Here is a 26,183-nt window from a genome sequence, read left to right as displayed (position 1 = left end):
AAATGGAACCTCAGAAAGCTAAAGAGCACATGCTCAAACTTATACTAGAACACACCAGAAGACGGTCTGCCCTAGTGGTATGCCAAGGTAGGGCAGGTGGTAATGGAAGGAGTATTTTACCACTGACATTGTTTAGAATTCCCACGACAAGGTGATATTTCTAGCAGATGGACGTTTAGTGGGCTTTATTGCTGGTTTTAAATTCTCAACAGCATTGTACCACCCCCTTGCTGCTTGTACTTGGGATGAACTCTTTGATGTTACTCACTCCCTTACACTAAGAGACGTGTATAAGAATGTTTACATCAGGACCATTAATTCAGGAAAAGTCTATGAACAATCCAGTTATTTACCAGTGGAGAACTGAGAAGTGAATTATGGTATATTCCTATAACGGAATACTATATAGAATGAAAATGAAATGCATGCAGCATCATAATAAGGCTTTTGGGAAAAAGCAAGTCAGAGTAAAGCAGCAATCACCAGATACCATTTTCATAAAGTTCAAAAGTAAGCAAAACTATCTTTTAAGACTTCATACATATATGGTATAGTGAAAAGTAAGACAATGAGGTAGTGGTTCCCTCTGGGTGTTTGGAGAAAGGTGCACAATAGAGCCTTACTGGTGTTGGTAATGCTACCTTTTTTTTAGGTTACATGTTGGACTCCTAGGTATTATTTTATTGCTATTATGATTAACAGCTTAAACGTGTATGCATATTCGTTTGTATAAAACAAGTATTTCATCTTTCATAAAGTTTTTAATGAGAACGAGAATAAGAACTCAATGGACAGCACGTGATGAGGCAGCACAGGCAGACTACTCAAGAAGTAGGTTGGTAAGGGACGGGTCAAATAATGGAATCGATGTTCTTTTATTTTTAAAGACCAAGGGACATTTAATTTGTTTGTGGACAAAGGGAAATGGAACTAGAAGCAAAGAATGAAGAAACAGGAAAGAAAAATATCAGGTAGTCAGTAAAGGCTGCTGTTTTAATTATGCTCCCTTTGGGTTAATATAACTGGATCTTCGAAAATTAGGAAAGAAGAGATCCTGGAAAAAAGAAACAAAGACAGTTTAGTTTCTTTCCCCAGTAACATAAGAGCAGAGGAGGGGGACAGATCTTAAGCCCTAGCAATCATCCAGAAGTCTCATTTGGCTATGTGATACTAATGTGTCATTTTCCACTACTGTCTTATTTACCACTGCTATCCCAGATCCTATTACTCCTCAGACAATCAGTAATAATTGATGTGCTTAAGCCTTACCTGAAGAATCTGGTCAATAGAGGCAACTGGATGCAACATGATGAATAATATGAAAACATACAAAATAATCAGAGACACAACAAAAAAATCTGAAACAGAAAGTAAAACAATTGAATTAGGGAGTTCCTTTAAATAAAAAGGCACATACTGGTATACTGTCGATCTTAAATTTGGTTTTAAATACTTCTATTCAGGTTGATGAAGTATATAAAATGTGTGCTCTATGATATTTCCTAGAGTATGATACATCATGCAGGCCCAAAGGATTTATTTATGTAATGTGAAAATAATCAGCATTTATAAAAAATAAGAGACAGACCTTTATGAATATTTATTTGTGTATCTCACAGATAGATAGCTACTTTATAAGACAACCAAGCCAATCTATAATTCATAAACAGGAGACTAGACTACGTATGGCAAAATTAGATTATCATTTAAAACATACATGCAAAGACAACTGATTGTAAAAATGCTGATAACATTTATTCTCAGTATTAGTTATGTTATAATCCTAAACAGAGGCACTCTAAGCTGAACGTAAGTATATTTCTGTTCAGTGAATCCCACTTTTTCATTAATTTCCTCCGTGAAAATATTTCCACAGAAAACGCTAGCTAAAACCCAGAAACTGAGTTGATCTGCTACTTTAAATGTGGGCTAACCCTGTGGCTTGCTGTGGTAGGTAGGGATGGTAAATTCCATCCATCAGCACTTTGTATCACTTTCCTAACTCAAAAATAAAACTCCCTGCTCATTTTGTTAACTGTGTACATACATGCATTCACATGCACGTATACAAGCACACCCTTATGTAACAAGCCATGGGAGTGGAGGGGCTCAGAAATAGTCTCAATTATATTGACAGACCCCAACTTTTCCCCCCTTTTTTCTTTGGTCTGGATATTTATTTCTAAGTTCCTATTTGAGGATGGCTTCAAAACTCAAACTTTACTATGACCACATATAACCAAAACTTTATCATGAAGCCTTCAGACTGAGTAAAGAAGTTTAATATACTATTTACAGATTGTAAATGAAGGAAGGGGTCTCAATATTTTTAAATGTGGGAGTCATCTGTAAATATGAAATTTGTTAATCCATCAGTTGAAAACTATAGGCCAACAGTTATTATTCTATAGAAACAATACTGTGTTATATATATATATATGTTTATTGTTTTATATATATATTTATTGTTCTAGAAGCTTAGACTGAAAGTTATACTAACATTCATGCCAAAAGTGGGGAAACTCTTTTACTATGAGCCACTGACCAACAGGATGAAAAATTTGGAACCCACTTAGATAAAAAAGAAATTTTTTTCTAGATTTTTATCTTTTCCAACATTCTACTAAATTGCAAACATGGGACTTCCCTGGCGGTCCAGTGGTTAAGACTGCGCTTCCAATGCAGGGGGCGTGGGTTTGATCCCTGGTCAGGGAACTAAGATCCCACATGCTGCGTGGGGTGGCCAAAAAATAAAAATAAAAATTTCACCAAATAATAAAAAATAAATTTCAAACCGGGGATACAACATTCTATTCAATAAATGCAGCAATGAAAGTAATACATGTTATATAGCCATTCAAATATCTATATAGTCAGTTAAAGAAAAAGTGTTCGGAAAGTGCTAGTTGGAAGTACGTGAACACACACACACAAGCACACACACACAAAGGCTAAATCAGAAAAAGGACCAAAAAAAAAAAAAAAGTCAGAATATAAATCCCAAAGAAAGACAGAAAGGTTTTGTTTCAATAAAGTAATAGCCCATATTGAATGTTTTTCAACTCCTATTGCATTTTTATAACGATAAGCAAAAACAGACTTGCAATCTAGTCCTGACATGTTACCAGAAAAAAAATTTTTTTTTTCCTCAAGCTCAAAAACTTCTTACATCTTACCTCAACAGTATTTCTCAACTCTTCATCTGTCCTTCTCCTATAACCACCCCCTTTGATCACACCTCTAAAAATCTGCCAAGATTTCCATTTGAAGGAAAAAATAAACAATTGAATCTTTCCTTTGTTTAGCTAGGGGAGAAAAAGAGGCGCTATTCAAAGGAGTCTGACAGGGGAGGTGGACGGCTAGCAGATTTAGATAACCACCAAAATGAAAAACATCAATAAGGATTTCAACCAAGAATGGAAAACTCAGGGATTCATTTTGGAGAGGTATGAGTTTCTAGTAGACTGTGCTCTCAACTCTGGGATTCTCCTGGCATGGTCAGTGATTCCTCAGTGATCGTACTGAAGTGCAAGGAATGCTCTTCACCAGAAGACAGCTAGCAAAACAAATTCTGTGTTGGTGGTGACTGGCGGCTGAGGGAGAATGTTCCACAAGTTAAAGAATTAGCTTCTATTTCAGATGCTGCCACAAAGCTATGTGAACATCGAGTCATTCAGAGTCAAATTATTTTAACTATAAAATGGGGATATGGTGATGATCCTGGAGGAAACAGTAGATTTAAGTTATTATTACATACATCCCAGCTATGGCATCACAGAATTGTTCTTCTAATGATACCAGTTCCTTTTGATGGAATATGGCATCAAAATAAGGCACCATAAAGGATTTCCTTCATATTCCCCTTAGCTAAGTGACTCAAAAATAAAAACCTACATGGAGTAAATAAATCCGCAATACTTGTCCATGGCTCTGATATATACCTCTCTTGTTCCTTCCTCAAAAATACTAACCAGGACTGCCTGATCTATAACACAGATTTCAAGTCTTTCGTACTTCTATTCCCTCCTTCCTTACTCAGTTACTTGTCTTTCAAAGGCCACCTTATCCTGCAGGGCCTCTAGGTATCTGCTCCAACCAATTCAGGCATGGCAGATGAACAGGCAAAAGATACATAGGCCTGGGCTTCCCTGGTGGCGCAGTGGTTGGGAGTCCGCCTGCCGATGCAGGGGATACAGGTTCGTGCCCCGGTCTGGGAAGATCCCACATGCCGCGGAGTGGCTGGGCCTGTGAGCCATGGCCACTGAGTCTGCGCGTCCGGAGCCTGTGCTCCGCAACGGGTGAGGCCACAGCAGTGAGAGGCCCGCGTACAGCCAAAAAAAAAGATACATAGGCCTGAACAGGAAGGATACTGGCATGTCAGTAATAATGCCTTCATAAACTGAGAAAGAACCTGGATTTCACAAGCAGTAAATTATAGGGATCAAGTAAAAAAACTGTAGCAAAAATTGAAGCCAGATCTCAAGAAATCACATCTAGTTAAGAGAGAGTGTTAGAACTAAGTCCGTAAGATCATGGCCCCTGAAATGATAGCATAGTCAAACAAGAAAATATAACTGGGCTAAGCTAAAGTTAAAAATGGGTAACCACAGGCTGAAATAAGGTTTTACTTAGATTAATCTGAACCACTAGAAGACAGCAAAAAACTCTATAATGCCTTAAATGCCTAAGATTGAGGTTAATTCTTAAAAATAATCACCTCAAGATAGACTGAATACATTACACTGTTTAGATATTGAGAAGAGCAACTAGCAGGTCCCAGTGAAGACCTGTTAACTGTCTATTGTGCAGGACAAAAGGAAAGGCTAATTAATGTCAGCTCTAGGAAAGCCTTAACCTTTTCCCCACTCTTTTCCATCTATATTTATACTTTACATTGTATATCACTTTATACAGTAATACTTTATTTCTGTCATTTCTTACTTTCTTCTCTACTTTTCCTTCTTTACTACATTCCAAGATCAGGGGACGTCAATGACAGAAAGACAGACAGACAGACAGGATGTGAAAATCACAAAGTATGTATATGTTGACTTTCCTGTTCCTATTGTATTTTCCGGGAGGCATGTTTTAATGACAGCATGCACTTCTGTATGCACTGACAGACATGCACAAGCTGCTTATAGTAAAGACAAAGGTTTTGTGGCTATATTTCTACTAAAATATAAGTTTTAACACGTTTAAAAAAAAAAAAGTCCAGCCATCAACAACTGAGCTTATTTAAATCAATTTGAAATTAAATAGGAAATCAAAATATTTGAGCCTTTAATTTTTTTGGAAGTTTCCCAAAATAACTTAAAAGATGTGTTTAAAAACTAGGCAACTAATATTCTCTTTCTCTTTCTTAATTGGAGAAGTATGGATAGGGTGGATTTACTTAGACCTCTAAATTAACTTTCCTGGTGCAGCTTGTCTTACTTATTATCAACCAGTCTGAACACCAGTTTTCTTCATGTAAAGAAAGTTTTGTTCTTTGATAGATGTTTTAGCTACCCCTGGGCATGCTCAGTATTTCCTTAAAATTTAAAAATATTGAACTAAAAGTAATAATTAAGGTTGATATACATGTTTTAAGTTCACCTTATAATAAGGTAACTTAAGTTATGAAGTTCTCTTAAAAGTACAGTGATAAACCTTCTATGCAAGGCTTTTTGTCCCCCATGGTTTTAATATGACTCTCAGTCATACAGCCTCCATTTATTAGATAAGAAATATCAGTTCTTTTTAAAAAAGAGAAAAATCAGATTTCAATTATTATCAGCACTTACATTTTTAAACAGTCTTACCTGTCCAAAATATAAAGTAATAAAACCTTCCCTACAAATCAGAGGATAGAAGTAAAGACTAAATAAGAAAACATATGTGAATATGCTTTGTTAACTCTAACATGAGAGAGAGATGTGAGTAGCTATCACCCCTGTAACACACCAAAACCTGTGGCCTGACATTCTGCCAACTAGAACACTGGCATTTCTTTACAGCAAAAGAATAACTACTACTCATCCCAAGATACTGCAAAAGTCTACAGTTTTATGTGAAAAAAAATTTAAGTTATTCCATATATTAATTAGTACAGTCTCAAATTTTTAAAACTAGCAATTTACATATAGTGAATAATTTTTCCCCCCTAAAACCCTAATTGTAATCAATCAAAATATGCTATCTCCTATTGCCACAGGCAGACAAGCTTACATAGGCACAAGCCTCCATTCTACTGGCCCCTTAAGTGTGGTGGATGCAAAGGTGACAGAAATGAAGAATTCCAGGTGAACACTGGCTGGAACAGTGTCAAAAATGAGAAAAGACAGCTGGTGCTATGCAGACCACCCAGAAGGAAAGTATAATACCCACTGTTCCAACTGAGGAACCTCTGTTCCTGCTTCTAATTCTAACTCTCCTTGCAATGGGCTGTAAAAATAAAAGTTGGAGCCAGAAGTAATAGGATGTGAAAACCAGGAATGTTTAGAACTGCTGGCTTTAATTTTAAACTTAGGGTGGCAGCTACCATGAGAATAAAACAAGACAGTAAACATCTAAATCACTAGGTTCATTCTATTTGTGAAGATCTATTTTACTTTGAAAGGACAGTTTTAACTCTACTCTTGCATTACTTTTAAAGAAGGGAAGCAGGATGGGAATCACAATAAATGCCAAACTTACAATTCTTGTAGCAAGGCTGCCTGAAGGGTTTTCCTTTTGAAAAGGCAATTGCCACTATGAGGTACTGAAAACTGGAGATAAAAAACACTGTGGTATTTTCATAATTTTCTATATTATGTCTATCAGGATTGGTTTCATTGTACGAATGTGAAGAATTCCCATATAGGCTTCCTGTTGTATTAAAAGCTTCCTGTGTACTAAAACACACACAAAAGATTTTATGTTAGTAAACACAATATGTTTCCCAAAGGAAACCAGTTTTTCTTTCTAGTCACATTCCAATCAATTAAAAAATTACAAGAAAGTAAGAAACTTCATTAATTAATAAGCCTCTCTTACTTAACCCTTTCCCCATTCTTTAAATTTGGGGAGTAATATTAGCATAGTAAAGGTAAACAGACCTTGTGTAATTGATTAAAATAATGTTATCATAATTTGTGAACTGGAAAACACTCTGCCCATAAACAAATAAAAGACCCACTTAATAGCTTTACTTAAATTTTTTTAGGTTTTAAATGTCGTTTCCCAAACTGGGGATAGAGAAGTTAGGAACACAAACATTCTGGGTTTAGAACAGACCCTAGTGATTAATTTCAACTTTCTTATTTTACAGATAAGGAAAGCAAGGCTCAGCAGCAAATTAAGAAACTGGTCCAATGTCCCCATCTTGGTAGTGATTAGGACCTGGCCTGACCACCTTCCTACAGATAAAGTCAAATACAGGCCAAATTATTTAAGTGTTTAGTCAAGCTGCATGCAATTTTTACATAAATTTTAAACTTATTTTTGCATGCATATATATTACATACATTTTACACATACTTTTTAATGGATTGACCAACTTACTCTGAATGTGGATGCGATTCCTTATACCACGTCTGCTGCTTGACCCAAAAAAACCCCAAAGATTGAAATCCAATGCAGATGATAATCTGAGACAAGACGGAGAAGAGAAGAGCCCCAGATATAAGACCTGAAGGTGGTCTTTGTGCCACAAGTTCCTTCCAGGCAGGATTTAAACTCACTACATTGAGAAGAAAGAGAGGAAAGGTTTATATCTAAATTCATCTGTCAGATTCATTTGGGAACATTTAGGAAAAAAAAAACCTGTTTTTCTCTAACAAATATTTAGCATGAAAAATGTCCAAAAAACAAGCCAGATGCTATACATATCTAAATAATCTGTAAAAGTAAACAATTTAGGCTTTTTCAAAAATGGCTCAGGAGTACTTTTTACATTAGTCTATTGAAACTCAAAGGAAACACTAGTACAAGTAAAAAGAATAGTAAATATTAGCATATATCATCACCACCCTTGTATGTTTATTTCTGAATCTTAATTGCAAAGCTACAGCTAAAATAATACATATTTCCTCCTCTTAAGAAGATATTAACAAAGGTTTGAAGCTATATAAACATAACAGTAACATAAAAAAAAAAGGCTCTGATCGCTTATTAAGGTGTTCCACCAAGTTTCTCCACTGTAGTGTTTCTAATTTTTCTCTTTGTAATTAATAAGTAATTTGTAGAAAGATACTAAGACTGTGTAAAAATCCTGTTCCTTATCAACTTTCATTCACTAGTTGTAGCATCCACTAAAGACTGTCAAACTCAGTGGTTCTCAACCAAAGTGATTTTGGCCCCCAGAGAACATATGGGAATGTCTGGAGATATTTCTGGGTGTCACAAATGGGGGAGTGTTACTGGCATCCAGTGGGTAGAGGCCAGAGATACTGGTAAGCATCCTATGACACACACAATAGTCCCCCACAGTGAAGACGCAGCCGGCCTAAGATGTCAGTAAGACAAGGGTCTTTCCATAGTATAAGCCAATCATTCCTTCTGTATTATTAGTTAGCATTTTACTGTAAGGAAGAGCTTTCCCTTCTCTCCCAATCACTTATTTATTTCCACTATGGACTTATGAATTTTCATTTGATTAAATAGATCATATCTCATTACCATTATTATTTATTTTGATGTTAACATCACCAATACTGAAACAAATCAACATCTTGTCTCCTTATATGATGTACTCAGGAGGACACAGCATCACTTCTTTGGTATTCCTGCCAAGAATGCATAGCCTGAGTCTAATGAGAATACATCAGACAAACTCGGGTAACTGGATTATCTTCTTTCATAAATGTCAACGTCAAGAAGCTCCCCCCACAAAAGGCTGACATACTATTCTGGATTAAAGATGACGAAAGAGATATGATAACTAAATGAAATTTATGAGCCTAGACTAGATCCTGGACTAGGGGGGCGAAATAGGTATAAGGGACCTTACCGGAACACATAACAAAACCTGAATATGGGTATGGATTAGGTAAAATTCTATCAGTGTTAAATTTCTTGATCATTATAACTGTGTTTAGCTGTATAAGAAAATGACTTTGTTTAGGGCAATATATACTAAAACATTCAGAGGCAAAGGGTCATGATAACATAAACATATTCTCAAATATTTCAGAAAAAAATGGAGAAAGAATAAAACAAACGGGGCAAAATATAAATAACCACTAATAAAAGAACATACTTACAGGGAAAATGGAGAGATATGCACTGTGTTACAACTGTTCATGTAAATTTACCAAAGTTTAATAAGCCACATCAGAATTTCATATGCTTTAAAAACAATAACAAAGCAAAATACTCACTTGTAAATACCACTACCAAAATGATTGCCAGATCAATGAAGAGAAACTGGAAGTCTCCTAGGTTACTTAAGATCTAGAGAAGGGATTTTTTTAAAATAGTTAGTGTTCAGGAACTATTTTTATAGCACCACTTTTATACCATTTCCCCCTGGTTTTATTAGATTTTTCCTCCCTGGTTTTAAATGACAACTTCAAAATGACACTTGGACATGCTTAAAAATTGAACAGATTTGCCTTTAAATTAGTGAAATATAACATATTTGCAAAATTCAATTTAATATATTAGTATAAAAAGTAGCTCCAAAAAATTCATTCAATAAAAACTTTAAAAGTTTTTTGGCAAAAAGAAAACACAAACTTCTACTCACAAAATTTAGACATTCTTGAAAATTAGTATCCTGAAGCTTCCTTAATATCTAACACCACCCCGCCTGATACTTTCCACAAATGGTAAAAGGGGATAGTTTCACAAAGACTCCTTGGGATCTCACCAATGTTCATTTAGAGAAAAATCTAAAGTGAGATCACTTCAACTACAAAACCTATGGAGTACCTAGGGATATCACTTGTTTATACAAGTCCTAAAACTACAGCTGAAACATCTTTTCTCATTCTGGCCTTTCCTTATAAATGGATAGCAAAGTTAACTGCAATTCTAAAGTATGTCACACCTTGACATTTTGAAGAGTTCTTAAAAAGATGTCCAATCTGCACTAAAGGCAAAAAAAGAATACAATCATCTTTCATTCACAAGGCCGAATCCACAGTTAAGGAAAATGCTATTCCAGATTAATGAGATTTTCAATTTGCTACTCAAAATATAGTAAACTAAAGGAATATTTACAGATGCTAGTTATTTAAGTTCCACAATTAATGGATGCATTCAAACTGAAATATATATGCTCAATATCTTAATTTAAATACCATCTCTGTTAGCAATGTCAGTACTCACAGAATACAGTAGAGTAACACTGAAGTACTGTATAATGCTGTACAAAGCCATAAATTTAAACACACAGAAGGAAGTCATTAAAGCAGCACGGCCTTCCCTGTGAAAACAAATGTTGGCATGTGAACAGAAGTTTTCTAAATGCCTCCTCCAAACCACAATTATATCTTGACAGATGAACATCAACATTCAACCGTTACAACAAAGCACTTTTCTACCAAAAGAACTTAGCCAAAGCAGAACTGGAAGAAATGAGCAGTAGCAATCAATCTGTTGCTAAAGAGTTATAGATCAAATACACTAACATACCATTAAAACAAATTCAAATTACTTTCTATGACTTTTTTTTTTCTATATTCTTAGAGCAAGCTACAAAAAGATAATGGGAAGTTTTTCAATGTATACTACCTGATAAGGTTTGGCACACAGGAAATACTAGGAGTTTTGGAGGTAAAGGGAGATGCCACCGAAGCCTCGAGCTCTGATAAGGAAATGCCTCCATGTGCCCTCTTCAGAGCCTAATGGTTTGAAGAATAAAATTACTTGCGTTTTGTGCATGTGATTTAGGCCACAGAAAGAACTACAAATCACAAAATCTATACTTACACCACAATCATTTGCCCCATCACCGCACATCCCAACAAAGTAACTAAGAAACAAAAATTATGTTAAGATTTTGATTAATTTCTAAAAACATACAACTTTTAACTTAAGATTTCCTCCAACACAGTATTTTGAAGAGCTGACAGACCCCGATTCCCCCAGTGGGACTAATGAATTTTTTCATTACAACGACCACAGGCATGCTGCTTTGCGAACAGCACCAGCCTGCAAGTCAAATGACCTGGGTCACTGCTCCAGTACTGTCACAAGATGGGCAACCATTAGTTTATCATTTTGGCATCTCAGTTTCCTAATGTTTAGAGCAAAGATTGGGCCTGCCTAGTCTTTAGTACGCTTACTTTTAAGGCTATCAGTAAAGATTTCTCCCTTAAAAACTTGAAACATAATTAGTTACTAAAAGTATAACATCACTTCTATCATTCAAGAGTGAAGGATATCCTCATGGATATCACCTAGAAAAGGAATGGTGGATATTGTACTTTACCTAAATAAATAAGCAGATGAGCCTCTTTTAAAGAGGCACTTACCTATCTTACAGGTGACAAGTTTATATACATGAAATATTAGTTACTTTTCTTGTTTTGAAAACAAAACTACAATTCAAAAAAAACAGGGAATTCCCTGGCGATCCAGTGGTTAGGACACTGTGCTTCCACTGCAGGGGGCACGGGTTCGATCCCTGGTCAGGGAACTGAGATCCTGCATGCCTCGCAGCAGGGCCCCCAAAAAAACCAAAACAAAAACAAAATCCACCAATACTTACTCTACATTTTGCAATGCTTCTACTAACTGTGTCTTCTGATCGGGTGCCATACGAGCAAACACAGTGCCATGTAGCATCAACTGGAAAAGATATAAATTTCTTTAAAATACTGTTCACAGTGTATTTGTATGAACACATACATAACCCAAATCACTAACCTTAGGAACAAGGTCTTGAAAATGTTCCAGTATCACCGAAAATGATTTTCCATTCATTGCAAAGTGATAACGAGTCACCTGAAGATCCTCTAAGTTATCATGGACCAATTTAACTGGAATAGCCTGTGTATAAGACATTCAGAACAATATTTAGCCAAACCAAGTAACACAATCCTATTTTAAATATATTTGATCCAAAACTAAATTCTTTCATTTGATGTTTTACACAAGACAACTGAATGTTTAACATTTATTGAAAGTAAAAGAAAATTCAGTTTTAAGGTAATCTGTCTATATTGTTTATTTAAAAAATAAAACTTAAGGAAGGCTAAATATCAGCTTCGGTTTGAAATGATCCATGAGCTAAACATTATGGATCACTTGCATCATTCACCACTACTTTTAAAATAGGATAAGTATCTGGGATTCTCATACTTTAAAACTGTGCTTCTCAACTTTGGCTAAATATCAAAATTTAAACACTGAGAGACCTACATCTGCCCCAGTCCTAATGAATCAGTCTCTGAGGAGACGGCCCAGGCTTCTGTTTTTGTTGAGTTTTTGTTGTGTTTTTAATGCACATTTTTTCAGAATAAATTAAAACAAGCAAGTTTTGTAAAAGAAAATTCTACTTGATATTACCTCTGAGTCAATTGCTGATGAATCACTACTCTGTGTTAGGGTGTCTGCATAATGCCAATTTATCTTGGCAACTTTCCCATCCTTTGGAGGTAATGCTTCAGCAATAATAACTTTATCCTGAGGTAGTATCATTCCACAGTCTCTGGCCACAGAGACAGCAGTCAACATGTTGTCACCTAATTTTCAAAATATTGAAAATACATTAACATTACAACAGAAACATGAATGCATTAAACAACAAGAATCTTACTGAGAATCTACTACAGTCCCCATTACTGGGCTGGGCAAAATGAAGTCAATGTATGGTCCTTACTCTTGGAGTTTAAAAATAATAAAATCAGGATATATATATATATATATCAAAAGAAGCCTCAAATAATTCAAAAGCACATAGATACTAAATATTCAGAACATTCTCACCCACAATTTTTAAAGACAAATACAGTCTCAATCTTTCTGAGTCATGGACTAGTGGTACCCATTCAACGCCTGGCACAGTGCTCAATAAATATTGTTGAAATAACCTGGGAGTGACTGGTAATCTGTTCAAGAATATGAGAGTAGCATCACAGAAAAAACTGAGTTACAAAAGTAAGATTACACAAAACAAAAAGATAAGCAAAGTAACAAGAATACAATCTTTATAAGATATAAAGAGAAGCAAGATAGACAACTTCTCAGTCACGAAAGGAAAGAACTAAAGACACTGTAAAGACAAGATCAAGAGAGGAAAATGCAGATGTACAGGAGAAGCAGGCAAAGGTCTGGGGAGCCCACTGCTACCAGAATGGAAGGGCACGATTGTCTCTTCCTTCAATTCCCACACACTATTTCCAAGCGTGTCTTCCTATGACCTGACAGATCCTTGAGACACAATGCCATATTCTGTCCGGGGCAGGAAAACAAGGGCCAGTGATACAGACAAAGTGCTCTGAAGCAGGATCATGAGAACCAAGAACTGCTGGGATGCTAATAAACTTGGTTACTTGAGCTATCTGGTAATAAGTATGGTATTAGATGGATCTCAGAGTCTAAAACATAAAAATGTACACAAGCTTTTTCCATATGTCTTACTGTACACGTAAATGCCATAAAGTGAATATCTTAAATGTGATTATTTGCTAAGAAAAAAACACTTTAAGAGCTGCCACAATTTCATATGACTAAGAAAGGAATTATCTAATATTATCCACAGTATGATAAACTGTTGATCATAACAGTATGATAAACACCAGGAGAATCATTTAGATGTAGCAGTCAAGAAAGAAACCAAAAAATGGCTCTTTTCACTGTTACACACAAACAATGATAAATGTACTATCTTATATATAAAAATATAATTATAACAAATATCTATTAATCATTTTCCATGTATGTGGCACAGTTCTAAAAATTACAGACAGTCTCAAAATAAGTAAATCATATTCTTAACCCTCAAGAATCTTATATTCTAATAGAGAAAACAAATCTACAAATAACTAACACAAGGCAGAGTAGAACAACTGCTATAAGAAATATATGATTAAAGAGAGATAACAAAAAAGAGCAGTTAAATATTTACAGTGTGCCTTTCACTACTGTATTATACTTATTATATACAGATTTGCTAGACCTCCAAAGTGTATTGTAAAGTTGTCCTCTATCTTGGAAAAGTATTCAGAGCTGAAATAGGGCAATGTAAGATGGAGCAACTATATAATAAATTTAATTACCTGAGTTATAGGATAATAGTGTGGTATTAGATGGAGCTATATATCAACAGTAATAAGTATGCTTTTATAACTAACTCATCATTCCTCAATATTAGATAACCTGAACTCTAAGAGTCATACTCGATTTTTTTCTGTGTCCTTTTATAAAGTCTAACCTGTGACCATGACAGTGCGAATGTTGGCTTTATGCAAATCTTCAAGTACTGCAGGGGTTTCTCGCTTTAATTTGTTCTGCATTATAATTAATCCCATAAAATCCATGTTGTTCTCAATGGCATCTCTGCAGAAAAAGCAATTTTAACATAATGATTTAGTCAAGAGAACAAGTATTTGTTCATTTTATGTTGATAAGGCAATTTAAAATAGCCAAAAATTATAAATTAAAACATTTTATATGCTGAATAAACCATAAATGTATAAGTTTATGAGTTCAATCTCAATGAACTTAAATCTGAAAAAACAATTCCCAAGAAATACATTTTGAAATTAAATTTTACCCTTGAAACATGGGCATATAAAGATCCTTAGGAAATGTATACCTTTGTCTAAGACACTAAATACTTCTAGTACTAAGGAATATTCATCTTGTATCCTACCTACAAAATGAATGACCATAAAATATATCTATTTTTTACCGTTCCCCATCGAATATACTCTAATTTAAATGTTAAGAGAAAAGGAAAAACTGTACACAGGCACATTCAATAGTTATACTGGATTCATTATCAAGTCTTTGAGGAATTTTATAAAACTCTTGATCAAATTCTTGATGCTGGAAGCGTGATACAAAAACTATTAGTAGTCCAACAATGAGATCTACTCAGGATCCAGAGATGGGTCTTTTAGAATATTAATATTCAATAGTTATCAAGATGCTATTTCTTCAAATAGTTGATCATCTACTGTGCACCAAGTAGTACACTCATCACTGGGAGGTCAAAGATGAAAAGGCATGATCTCTACTCTCAAGACCCTTTTGTGGGGAAACAGACATGCAAGCAAAGGGATTATGCAAAAATAATATGTGCTTCAGCACTACAATGGAGATGAAGTCTGTTCAGTGACAGCTGCATTCTTAAAAAATCTAAAGCTATCAAAATTATATCACAGAAATATTCTTTTCAATAGTGAAAATGGGGTTTGAAGATAGGGGCCAAAATTTCAGACTTGCAATAACCAAATGGTTTTTCTACACAAAATTCAAAATAAGGGTGCTTAAGTAAACAGCGACAAAATCTAAACATCTTTGAAATTATATAATTACACAATGAGTGGTAAAGATATTAAAAGAATAGTTAGAAAACTTAATATGAATTATCCTGCTGGTGGTAACAGGAGAAATAAGCCTTGAAGCCTGAAAATGCAATTCAAAGCACAAAGCTGTACCGATGTGAAACTACTGGGTCAAAGCTCTGTAACCATTTTCCTCTGAGGTTCTAGTTTCTGGCTGCAGCTGGTTTCCTAACTCTCCTAGGAATGGTACAGGTCATGGAAATCTTGCCCTCTAGTTAATGAACAGTACAATATTCAATTCAAGATATACAGGTTCAAGCTGTAAGAGAAATGCCAAAACCTGTTCCTACAGGTAGAATGGAAACACAGAGAAGATCCTGGTTGAAAGATGAGGAAGGGGAGTAGAGAGAGAGAAGGGTTGATAGGGAGGGTAGGGTATTCTGCACAGACGGAACAGCCTGTCCAAGGCACAGAAGGATGCCTGAAAGACAGGCTCAAGAACCATAGGCAACTCAGTTCTCAGTCTTTAAGGTGGGGGAGGAGAGGTGGTAAAAGGCAAAACCGTAGAGAAAGACAACCCTTCATGTTCCCTTCGTAGGAATTAGGGTATGATATTTTACACGTGTGGCTCCCAATCACACGTATGCATGCATCAGATCATTTGGTTGCCGCTGTCTTTTTTTTTTTTTTTTAAACGTCCCTGCTTAGACCAAATTCCCCCAGTATTCTGTTTTAATAGGTAGAATTCCTAAAGTTGTTTTTACTTTTAGTTATTATTTGGCTATCCACTCCACTCCTTTAGTCCTCATCCAGAAAAACAGGATTGTACTATAAACACTGTCCTACCCTTTTCACATAATGCGCTTAGAATAATTAACAGAAGTATTAATACTTCAGGATTTAACCACTATCATATCATGTTATTTATACTATTTAAATTTGAACCTTATGCTCACATAGAAATATTTCTTTAGGCTGGATTCCTAGAACTGCACTTGCTGGGTCAAATTGTATAAGCAAGTTGAGATTTTGATCGGTACTATGCATGTTATTTACAATAGTGCAGTAGCAGTATGTTGTTAAAATTTTCTCAAGCCTTCTCTAACACTTGATATCATCAATCTTTTCAATTCTGTAAACCTTAAGAAAGAAGTCATGTCTTGCTGTGGTTTAATTCTGTAGTTCCCCAAGACTGAAGTGTCTTATCACTTTCATGTGTTCAGTGGCATGTCTTTTTCTGATAATTAGCTGTTTGAATCATTTACTTTTTTTTTTTAACTAAGTATGTATTCTGTTGTTTATTTCCTGATTCATATGCTTGCTTGTGAACTCCGCCAGTAGATGATGGGGAGCTATTTATAAGAATTCCAGGTAGAAGACTAGTATTAGATTTGAATGTTAAAGAGCTCTCTGTAGATATAGTGTGGTACACAGATTAGATATAGGAAAGACTGGACTAAAGAGCTGAGTCCCTGAATTAGAGACAATGGCAGCAGGGCAGGGATGTGAGAAGAAAAGTCTGTTTGATAGGCAGAATTAGCAGGATAGCCAATAAATATTTCTTTCTGCTTACAAAATGCTAGGTACCCCGTGAAATATTCCTAAACAAAAGTGTTATCTTCAAAAGGTCGGTCTGTTATCAGTTATAGTAAAAGTGACAATCCTTGAATGTGAAACCCACAGCTATAACTGGAAGTAAACGTGACACTGGTAATGGCCATCTGACCTTTGCGGGTGAGGGTGGGAGGGTGTGGTTATTGTGACTCATGATACTTGGTTTCAGCTACTGGGCAAAGGCAAGTACAGGTGACCCTTGAACAACACAAGTTTGAACTGTGTGGGTCCACTTACACACAGATTTTTTTCAATAAATACTACAGTACTACAAAATTCACAGTTGAATCCGTGAGGCAGGTCCTGGAGCCAATCCCCTACAAATACCAAGGAGTAACTGTAGATCACTGGGGAAAAATAAACTTCTGTAGAATTATGTTTACCAAAAACATAATTATGTTCCTAAAACATGCCTGACACATAGCAGGCACTCAATAAATATCTAACAAATAAACTAAAAGTAGTTCCAGAGGGACTTCCCTGGTAGCGCAGTGGTTAAGAACCCGCCTGCCAATGCAGGAGACACAGGTTCAAGCCCTGGTCTGGGAAGATCCCACATGCCACAGAGTAACAAAGCCCGTTCTCACAACTACTGAGCCTGCGCTCTAGAGCCCGCAAGCCACAACTACTGAGCCCGTGTGCCTAGAGCCTGTGCTCCCCAACAAGAGAAGCCACCATGATGAGAAGCCTGCACACCACAACGAAGAGTAGCCCCCGTTCGCCACGACTAGAGAAAGCCCGCGCGCAGCAACGAAGACCCAACACGGCCAAAAAATAAATAAATAAATATTTTAAAGGTAAGGTAGCTTTAAAAAAATAAAAGTAGTTCCAGAGAGTTGTACTTTTATCTCAACTGCCTAAAACAAACATTGAACTGTTACATATTTGCATATATCCAATAAATATTTAATAAATAAATAGTAATTGAATATAAATTATTGTACAAGACTTTTATAAACATAAGTGATGCTTTATTGGAAAAGCTGTAGAAAAACCATTCACCAACCTTACCTGCTAATATTCTGCACTTTATGCCATGTCAGTTTTGACTCCAATTTTCTGTGTGCAAGAGCAATCACACGGAAGCCCTGTTTGGTGTAATTTTCTAAAACTTTTTCAAAATCAACAGGAACTTTTAAGAAGGAGAAAATAAAGGTCATTAGTAGGATTGTGACTACAAGCTTACACAAATAACAGAATCTCACTCAAAGCCTAGCTGCTTCCTTACCTGTTTCAGGTTTACAAAGACTGGCAATGACCTCCGGTGCCCCTTTCACGTAGGCGTCCATCTTCCTGTCCCCTAGCACCCTCGCAACCACACTCATACGTTGCAAAGCAGAAGAAAATGGGAACTGGCGAACAATTCCTATCTCATAAATAGCCTATGTAATTTCAAAAGATGCACAAACCATTTATTATTTTTTAAGAATCAAAACAGATACACAAGTATATCTACTATACCTCAATTTTAAAAAAAAATTTTTTTAAAAGATATACTTAGGTAACAAGTAAACATTCTTCACTTACTGGAAGTTCAAACAGCTCCTAAAAATAAAACAAGACGAAAAGAATAAAGTAATAGTATAAATTAAGTCCATTAACACACTCAAGCTAAAAAAATTTTAACTACACATCCACAAAACATTATTTGGAAAACAGTAAGGAATTCGGAGTATTTCAAAGTCAGGTTTTAAGATTGCTTCTTTACCACCTCCCATTTCTTAAAAAAGTATATTCTTGAGTATTTTAAAACATTCTGCTATCCTAGAAATATTAAAATATTAAGTTCTAACATAAACTAATAGGAACATATTTAAAAATTACCCTAAAAATAAAGCCTTTCACATATTATTTTTATTAAGTCCCAGGAATACAGATGCAATTTAAAAGTCTTAACCACCATGCATCTAAATCACAAGGCACTAAGCCACTCAGTATATAGGAAAAAAGTAATAGTACTGAGAATTGAATCTCAATGTTTTACACAGAAGGCCTGCAACACACCAGGTGTAGTTTCTGATAAATGCAGTAAACATATTCATATCTCTATTAGAGTTAGAAAAAGGACATGTGACTTCATCTTCCAGCAATATTTTAAAATGAGGACAAAATGTGAGCACCAACAGTATTATCTAGCTTAAAACAATTCTGCACCATTTCTTGGTTTCCTGCAGGTGTAGATTCAGGAAGCAGCTGTTTTGGGGGACGAACCACAGTGGGCATAATTCGATTATGAAGTGCTGTTTCCTCTTCAGTTGCTTCTTCCAGAATCTGAAAGGAAAATATTCAAAGTATTGATCCATGAAATTCATAAATTCAATTCACTGGTTCCATTTTAAAATGAAACATTACGGCTATCTTCAGTTAAGTTAAAAAAAAAAAAGTAAAACAATATATAAACAAAGCTAGTTAGTTAAAGTCCTAGCAACTCATGGCAGAGGGGAGACAGAGATTAGTAAAGAAATAGAGAAAAACTTCTCTAATTTTGCTCCTACAACCAGTTGAGTTTAAAGACTACTTCTGCAAGATAAAGAAGGTCCTTGCAGTTCCAAAAATTGTCAGTCTATCATCCAGGGATTCCTTTCTGCCAACAGAAGAGGATTCAAAAATATGTGGAACTCAGATACGGTTAGCAGAACCACTGGGTCAAGAGCACTCTGAGGAACAAAGATGTGAATTTAGTTTCCCCACCTTGAATATGTCTAATTAAAGTACTACTATCCTAACTCCTTGAAATTTAATTTTAAAATATTTCTGGTGAAAAATTCTATCAAAAACTTGTATTAAATACACGCACATGACAATACAACTAATTTGGCTCTATAAGTGAAGGAATCATCAACGGGAAAATGAAGGGGAAGAGAGCTGTGTCCAATTTACACAGTTCTTAAGAAACATTTTAACACCTTACATGGTATTAATCACATAAAATAATAGTAGTGCCCAGTTATGTAAAAACATTCCATAGATACTCTGTGGTAAGATCAAGCATCAAAGCATCTCAGAGTCAAAAAAGCATGCTATTATACAAACTTACTTATTTAAACCCACTTTTTGAAAGATTCACATACAGAACAAAAAATCTACTGAAAATCTATGCAGTTGGAGAACGGCTTTAGAGAATATCAGAGATGAATCAGCTGTACTTTGTTCTACTCCTTATAAATGAAGTGGGTCTCCTTTAAGGAATTAAATTTAATGAGTATTTACTGTGGGCTTTCAGAAAGTGGCAGAGTACTTCTTCACTCATCTCCCTCCCTTTCAAAATACTAACAAAACACACAAAAAGAAACAACCCTGTAAAAGTAAACAGAAAGCAAAGCAAGGAGACTGAAACATATTGATGGATACAGCAATGAAGGAAACAGTAGCCCAGAATAAACACAAAAGGACATACAGGAGAGGTGGGAACATTTCCTATCAGCCAGAATAGCTGAGCAAAGCAAAAAGAAACAAAAAAAAACCCCAAAAAACCCAGGAGTCATGCTCTACAGATACGAACTACCTACCTGAGAGGAGGAAGGGCTGCTAATATGAGGGGCAGCATTCCAGAGTACTGCATGTGCAAGCATTGGGGGAGTGGGCGGGGAAAGCAACCTAAAGACTACTTCTGCTCCCCTGAAACTGAAGAATGCCTGCTGAAGGGGCCCCACCCTCAGTACACAACAGGCTCCCCCAGTCAGCCTTCCCATTCAGGGAAGACACTTCTCAGGCAAACAGACCAACATACATATGAACAAGGATGAAAACCTTGTTGCAGCTACCCAGAACTATCAAATCAGACCCTCATTCTTAAATATAAAAGTACCATCAAGATGCATAATGAAAACCAAAAGCATGAAGGAGATGTCAATGACACCTCAATTTTTTCTAAAAGCATAAAGGAGAAGATTAATATAGGAAGCGGGGGAAGAAAACCTGACCCAGAGAAAATTAAAAATTCAGAAGCAAGAAAGGAACTTTAAAAACAAACTATTATTACATCTATAAAAGAAGAACAGAGAAAACAAACCAGAGAACACAAGCGAGCACTGAGAAATTAAAATAATCAAGGACAGAACAAACAGAAAGAAGTGAACAGACAGAAACCTCTGCGCAGGCGTGTGTGCGTGTGTGAGAGTAAGGACACAGGAAGTAGTACATGGATGGGGACAAAAGAGCACTGAAGACACATGCCCACTCTATACTTCTGCCCTATGCCCAACGAACTGTGTCACTGAGATCTTCTTACTGACTTAGACCTACTGCCTCAAGATACTGATACCTGCTTTCTCTTGTAAACATGAAGCGGGGCCCTGAGCAGGTCATCCTCTATTAAAGGTCGTTTGAATGAGTCAATTTTACTAAAACAGACTTTTTAGACAATTATAAATATCTCTCCAGCGATGTAACTTTAGAAATTACAGGGCTTCCCTGGTGGCGCAGTGGATGGGAATCTGCCTGCCAATGCAGGGGACACGGGTTCTATCCCTGGTCCGGGAAGATCCCACATGCCATGGAGCAACTAAGCCTGTGAGCCACAACTACTGAGCCTGCGCTGTGGAGCCCGCGAGCCACAACTACTGAAGCCCACGTGCCTGGAGCCTGTGCTCTGCAACAAGAGAAGCTGCCGCAATGAGAAGCCCGCACACCGCAATGAAGAGTGGCCCCCGCTCGCCGCAGCTGGAGAAAGCCCATGCGCAGCAACAAAGACCCAATGCAGCCAAAATAAACAAATTTTTAAAAATAAATTAATTAATTAAAAAAAAGAAATTACATAGTTCCTTTTATGGTACAAGACAGACCACTGTCAAAACAATGTGAAGAAACAATTCTTTGCAAGTTAATTTTTACTATTTTCCTAAAGTTAATTAATTGTACTTTAAAACACTGAACTTACCCATCCAATGGCTTCAAACATCTTCAAATCAAGTGGATCGCCAGAAAGCACTCCTTCAATTTTTGTAAGTGAATGACAAGTAGCCATACAAGCGACAAACTGAGACTTTACCAACATCTCATTGCAAACCTTTTCTTCTGGCAAAAGAAAACTATATAGAAAATTCACTGAATTAGATTCATAAATCCCAAGACTGAAGACAATAGTCTAACAGGACTTTTCAGGTTTTATTATTTTAAAAAGTAGAAATAAAATGTTTGCATTTATGCATGTATTAATTTTCACTATAGATTTTGACATTCAAAAACATTTTCTTCCATGAAAATTATTATACATGACTAAAATACACTATTACCTTAGATTCTGAATAACTAGACCAGACATTAACAGTATAGAAAATGCTACATACTAAACAATAATTAAAACTCCTGCCTATGGACACATGGCAAATTAGAACACATAAAAACTCTCTTGTAAAAACATAAAATGAATGTGTAACGCCATTACCTTTCAAATGCAAAACTGGGCTCATAAGAAAGAAAAGGAAAATTTCAAGTGCCAGGAACAGTGAAAGGAAAACCAGAGGGGTGTGACCTTAAACAGATGCTGTGACTGTCTGGGGGAAAAGGAAGAGGGAGGAGAGCCATCTCAGTACCCTTAAGGCCTTGGGTTTTAATAACCACACGGGGAACAGGAGACAAAGTTGTGGCCACATACAAAGTGGGGAGTTGGAACGGAGAATATCCCTCTCACCTAAGACAGCCAGTGCTCTGGAAGAGCTACACCCTTGGAAAAAGAGTATACTAGAAAAAATTTACCCACAGACAAAGGCATAACTAAGAATAAGCTTACCTCTTTTCCCCCACCCAAAATTCAAGAAAACAGTTAATATCTATATAACATATTTACTATGCGTTAGGCACTGTTCCGAGAACTTTAAATTTATTTGACTCCTCTCATCCTTATACCACAGGAAGGTGTTTTATTATCCCCATTTTACAGATGAGAAAACCGAAGCAGAGTGCTTAAGTGACTTGCCAAGTCACAGCATATAAGTGGCAAAGCAAGGATTCAAACACAAGAGGTCTGGTGTCAGTACGTAAACTCTAAACCATTACGCTACTCAGGATGGCATTTGGGCTTGAATGTATGTTACTGCCTGGCCTAGAAATCCCCAAGTTATGAAAGTAACATTACAGCTTGTCTGGCACCACTGACACTACTTTTGGCCAAAGTCTAAACTCTCTAGAGAGGAGCTCCCACAACACAGCCACAAAGGAGACTCACAGAAAAATCCTGCTAAGGATGAGTCCATAATTTAAAAATGAACCAGGAAACAATTCTCACGACTCAACAGACAAAACAAAGACCGAATTAGAATCCCATAAACTTGAGATAATAGAATGGCAATCTGAAAGAATGCAAAGAAGGCATTTTAAAATTACAGACTTAGAAAAAGAACAAGACACCATGGCGGGGAAAAGGGGAGAGGCAGATTTGGAAAGAACCAAATGAAATTTCTTGTCCAGGGTATGGTTAGGATTCCCAGATGGAGAGAAAACAAAGAATGGGGGAAAAGCCATAATGGAACAGAAAAAGGCTGCAAATTTTCCAGAATTTAGGAAAAGCATGAATCTGGAATCTAGAAGCAAAATGAGTACCGCACAAAGAAAAAGATCATGGTAAAACTGCAGAAATCAAGCATAAAGAAGTACTTTTTTAAATAAAGTAGAAAAAAAATTACTAAAGAAGACTAAGACTTCTCAGTAGCAATAACAGAAGAAGTTAGGAGAAATGGAATAACACCTCCAAGGTGCTGAGGGAACACAGCTGTCAACCTAGGAATCTATACAGTTACACCATCATTCACGAGAGAGAACGAAACAAAGAACTACTAATGAATGTGGTTACAGAAGATGGCAATTTAATCCAGAGGAATGGGATACATGAAGCAACGGTTAGCAAAGGTATCCGTAAACCTAGGTAAATCCTTGCATGCAGACTGTATAAAACCAAAATCATAATCATAAAACATTATGCAACAAATACATATAAAAAGGGAGGTGAAAGTAAAAGTAGTGTACAGTGCATGGATTTTGGGGGTTTAGAAACTAATAAAGACACCCATGGACTTTAGACTCTAAATATGAATATTAATAACTTAAGGACAAGTAGTAAAAGATTAGGATGTATAAATTCTGAGAAAATGAGAGAAATATGAGAAAATGTGTTTGGGAATTGGGGTGAGGGATGGTAGAAATAATTTCAAATATATCTGAAATCACAATAAATGTGAACACGATGGCAATAAATGTGAACGTAAAGACTGAAAAGTAAAGAGAGAGAAAAAAAGATATAGGAGGCAAACATCAGGCAAGAGCAAGCTGGTGTAAAACTATACAAATATTAGATGAAACAGAATTTAAGGCATGATGCATCACTAGGGATAAGTAAGGTCACAATGTGACACGCTATTTACCAAGAAGATGTGACAGCTCTGACATGACATGAACCAAACAATAGTCTCTCAGACTGTATAAACCAAAATCCCACAGACTTTTGAGAGAGAAAAAATAAAAAGTGGCATAGACACAGCTATAGTAGTAAAACTTTTAAGCATCAAAGACAGCAAAAACAAAGTAAAAAGATGAAACAGAGACTGGTGAAATATTTTTAATGTATAGTACTGAAAAAGATGATCACCCAGAAAATACAAAGGACTTCTACCAAGTGAATAAGATAAAGACAAACAACACCATTAAAAAAATTATGATATAAACTGACAATACAGAGAATGCTAAATGACCCTCCTTCCAAAAATGTGAAAATACGCTTAAACTCCAAAGAAACTCTGAACAAAGCCACAATGAAATACCATTTCATATCTATCCATTTGGGAAAATTAGAAGTCTGACAATGGCAAGTTTAGCAAGGATATGGAGCAGAAGGGTCTCTTACCCACTGAGGGAGAGAGTGTAGGTTAGCACCATCACTTAGAGAGCAAGTAGACAGTACCTACTAGAGCTGTGGCCATGCATGTGCGGTATGACCCAGCAGTGAAACTTTTAAGAAGCTGGTTTACTGAAACTCAACCACATGCTCACAGAAGTTGTATGCCTAAGAATTTTAATTGCGACACTGTGAAAGTGGAAGGAAAAAGGGAGAAAAAGTTAAACTGTACCTTAGCTGAAGAACAAATATTATGGTTTAATCACATAACAGCATACTAAACAACAGTTAAGATTAATAAATTGGATCTATATATATCAACATGGATGAATCTTGAAAACAATGTTATGAGGCAAAAAAGCAGCAAAACACATACAGTACATAACAGTTGTGTATATTTATTTATAAACAGATCTTGTTTATGGGTAGATATATATGAAGTAAAAATATAAAAACATGCAAAGATAACAATACAACTTCAAAATGGTGGTAGGGATAGAAAAAGGGATAGGTTAAGACTTTAGCAATATCTGTAATGTTTTAAATCTTTTAGGAGATCTGAAGCAAATATGGCAAAATGTCAACTGTATAATCTTAGTGGTGGGTACATAGCTATAATATTACATTCTATATGTTTGAATGTTTCATATATTAAAATATTTATTAAAATTAACTAAAATAAATGATCAAGTCTAGCTAATAATTACCGTGTATTTTCCACTCGTTGAATCCCCCAAAGATCTAAACCATCTTCAGTAAGAGTTCCAGTCTTAAAAAAAAAAAAAAAAGCACACATTTACAAAATCATGAAAAGCTATGCTGCAACTACATAATGGAGTACAATACAGCTATAAGATGGGGAGGGGGATAAGTAAGATCTCTGTGCATGTACTAACAGAGTAACTTGCAGGACAAAAAGTGAGGAAAAGTGTGCAGAACACTCCCTATGGTGCGGTTCCTCTTTGTGGGTGGGGCGGGGTAGGGGGAGATATGTGTGGAATAGTATACTTATGTACTTATAGTATTAAATGGTGGAACAATGCACCAATCGACCTATCAATCGATGAAGGATGCCAACACAAGATGGGGAGATTAGGGCATAGGGAGCCAAAAAAGGGAAGAGGAACAAGTTAAATGACATCAAGAGGTGCAATTAGGCAAATTCAGGATATAAATAACCTGGTTTCCTCAATAAGATGATTGGGAAAGAGAGGCAAGAAAAGCAATGGTCACAGATTAATTATAACTAATGAAATCCTTATTTGGATTCTGGCTGAAAACACAAATTGTAAAAATTTGAGATATTTTTGAGAAAGGCA

General features: G+C 35.9%; 1 protein-coding gene across 9 annotated transcripts in view; it reads right to left on the bottom strand.

Moving 5' to 3' along the window:
* Positions 1-26,183, bottom strand: part of ATP13A3 (ATPase 13A3) — an 81,022-nt gene that overhangs the window by 16,494 nt on the left and 38,345 nt on the right. For 6 of the 9 annotated variants that reach the window (XM_027108522.1, XM_027108530.1, XM_027108512.1 and 3 more), the window contains 18 exons: positions 25,572-25,633; positions 21,916-22,066; positions 19,191-19,307; positions 18,564-18,581; positions 18,265-18,418; positions 18,048-18,168; positions 14,345-14,469; positions 12,478-12,653; positions 11,836-11,958; positions 11,678-11,757; positions 10,897-10,939; positions 10,699-10,808; positions 10,294-10,390; positions 10,013-10,054; positions 9,342-9,414; positions 7,525-7,702; positions 6,679-6,875; positions 1,270-1,358 (listed from right to left, as the gene is read on the bottom strand). In XM_027108522.1, the coding sequence (XP_026964323.1) occupies positions 1,270-1,358; positions 6,679-6,875; positions 7,525-7,702; positions 9,342-9,414; positions 10,013-10,054; positions 10,294-10,390; positions 10,699-10,808; positions 10,897-10,939; positions 11,678-11,757; positions 11,836-11,958; positions 12,478-12,653; positions 14,345-14,469; positions 18,048-18,168; positions 18,265-18,418; positions 18,564-18,581; positions 19,191-19,307; positions 21,916-22,066; positions 25,572-25,633 (1,956 nt within the window). Of the gene's footprint in view, positions 1-103; positions 1,055-1,269; positions 1,359-6,678; positions 6,876-7,524; positions 7,703-9,341; positions 9,415-10,012; positions 10,055-10,293; positions 10,391-10,698; positions 10,809-10,896; positions 10,940-11,677; positions 11,758-11,835; positions 11,959-12,477; positions 12,654-14,344; positions 14,470-18,047; positions 18,169-18,264; positions 18,419-18,563; positions 18,582-19,190; positions 19,308-21,915; positions 22,067-25,571; positions 25,634-26,183 lie in introns of those variants that run through there. The other 3 variants (XM_027108559.1, XM_027108577.1, XM_027108587.1) reach the window with 2 other exon arrangements.

Source organism: Aethalodelphis obliquidens, unplaced genomic scaffold, assembly GCF_003676395.1.
Source record: "Aethalodelphis obliquidens isolate GAN/ISIS:26980383/991018 unplaced genomic scaffold, ASM367639v1 scaffold1, whole genome shotgun sequence".
NCBI lineage: Eukaryota > Metazoa > Chordata > Mammalia > Artiodactyla > Delphinidae > Aethalodelphis > Aethalodelphis obliquidens.
The sequence above is the reverse complement of the archived record's forward strand: the minus strand, read 5'-3'. Positions and strand labels throughout refer to the sequence as shown.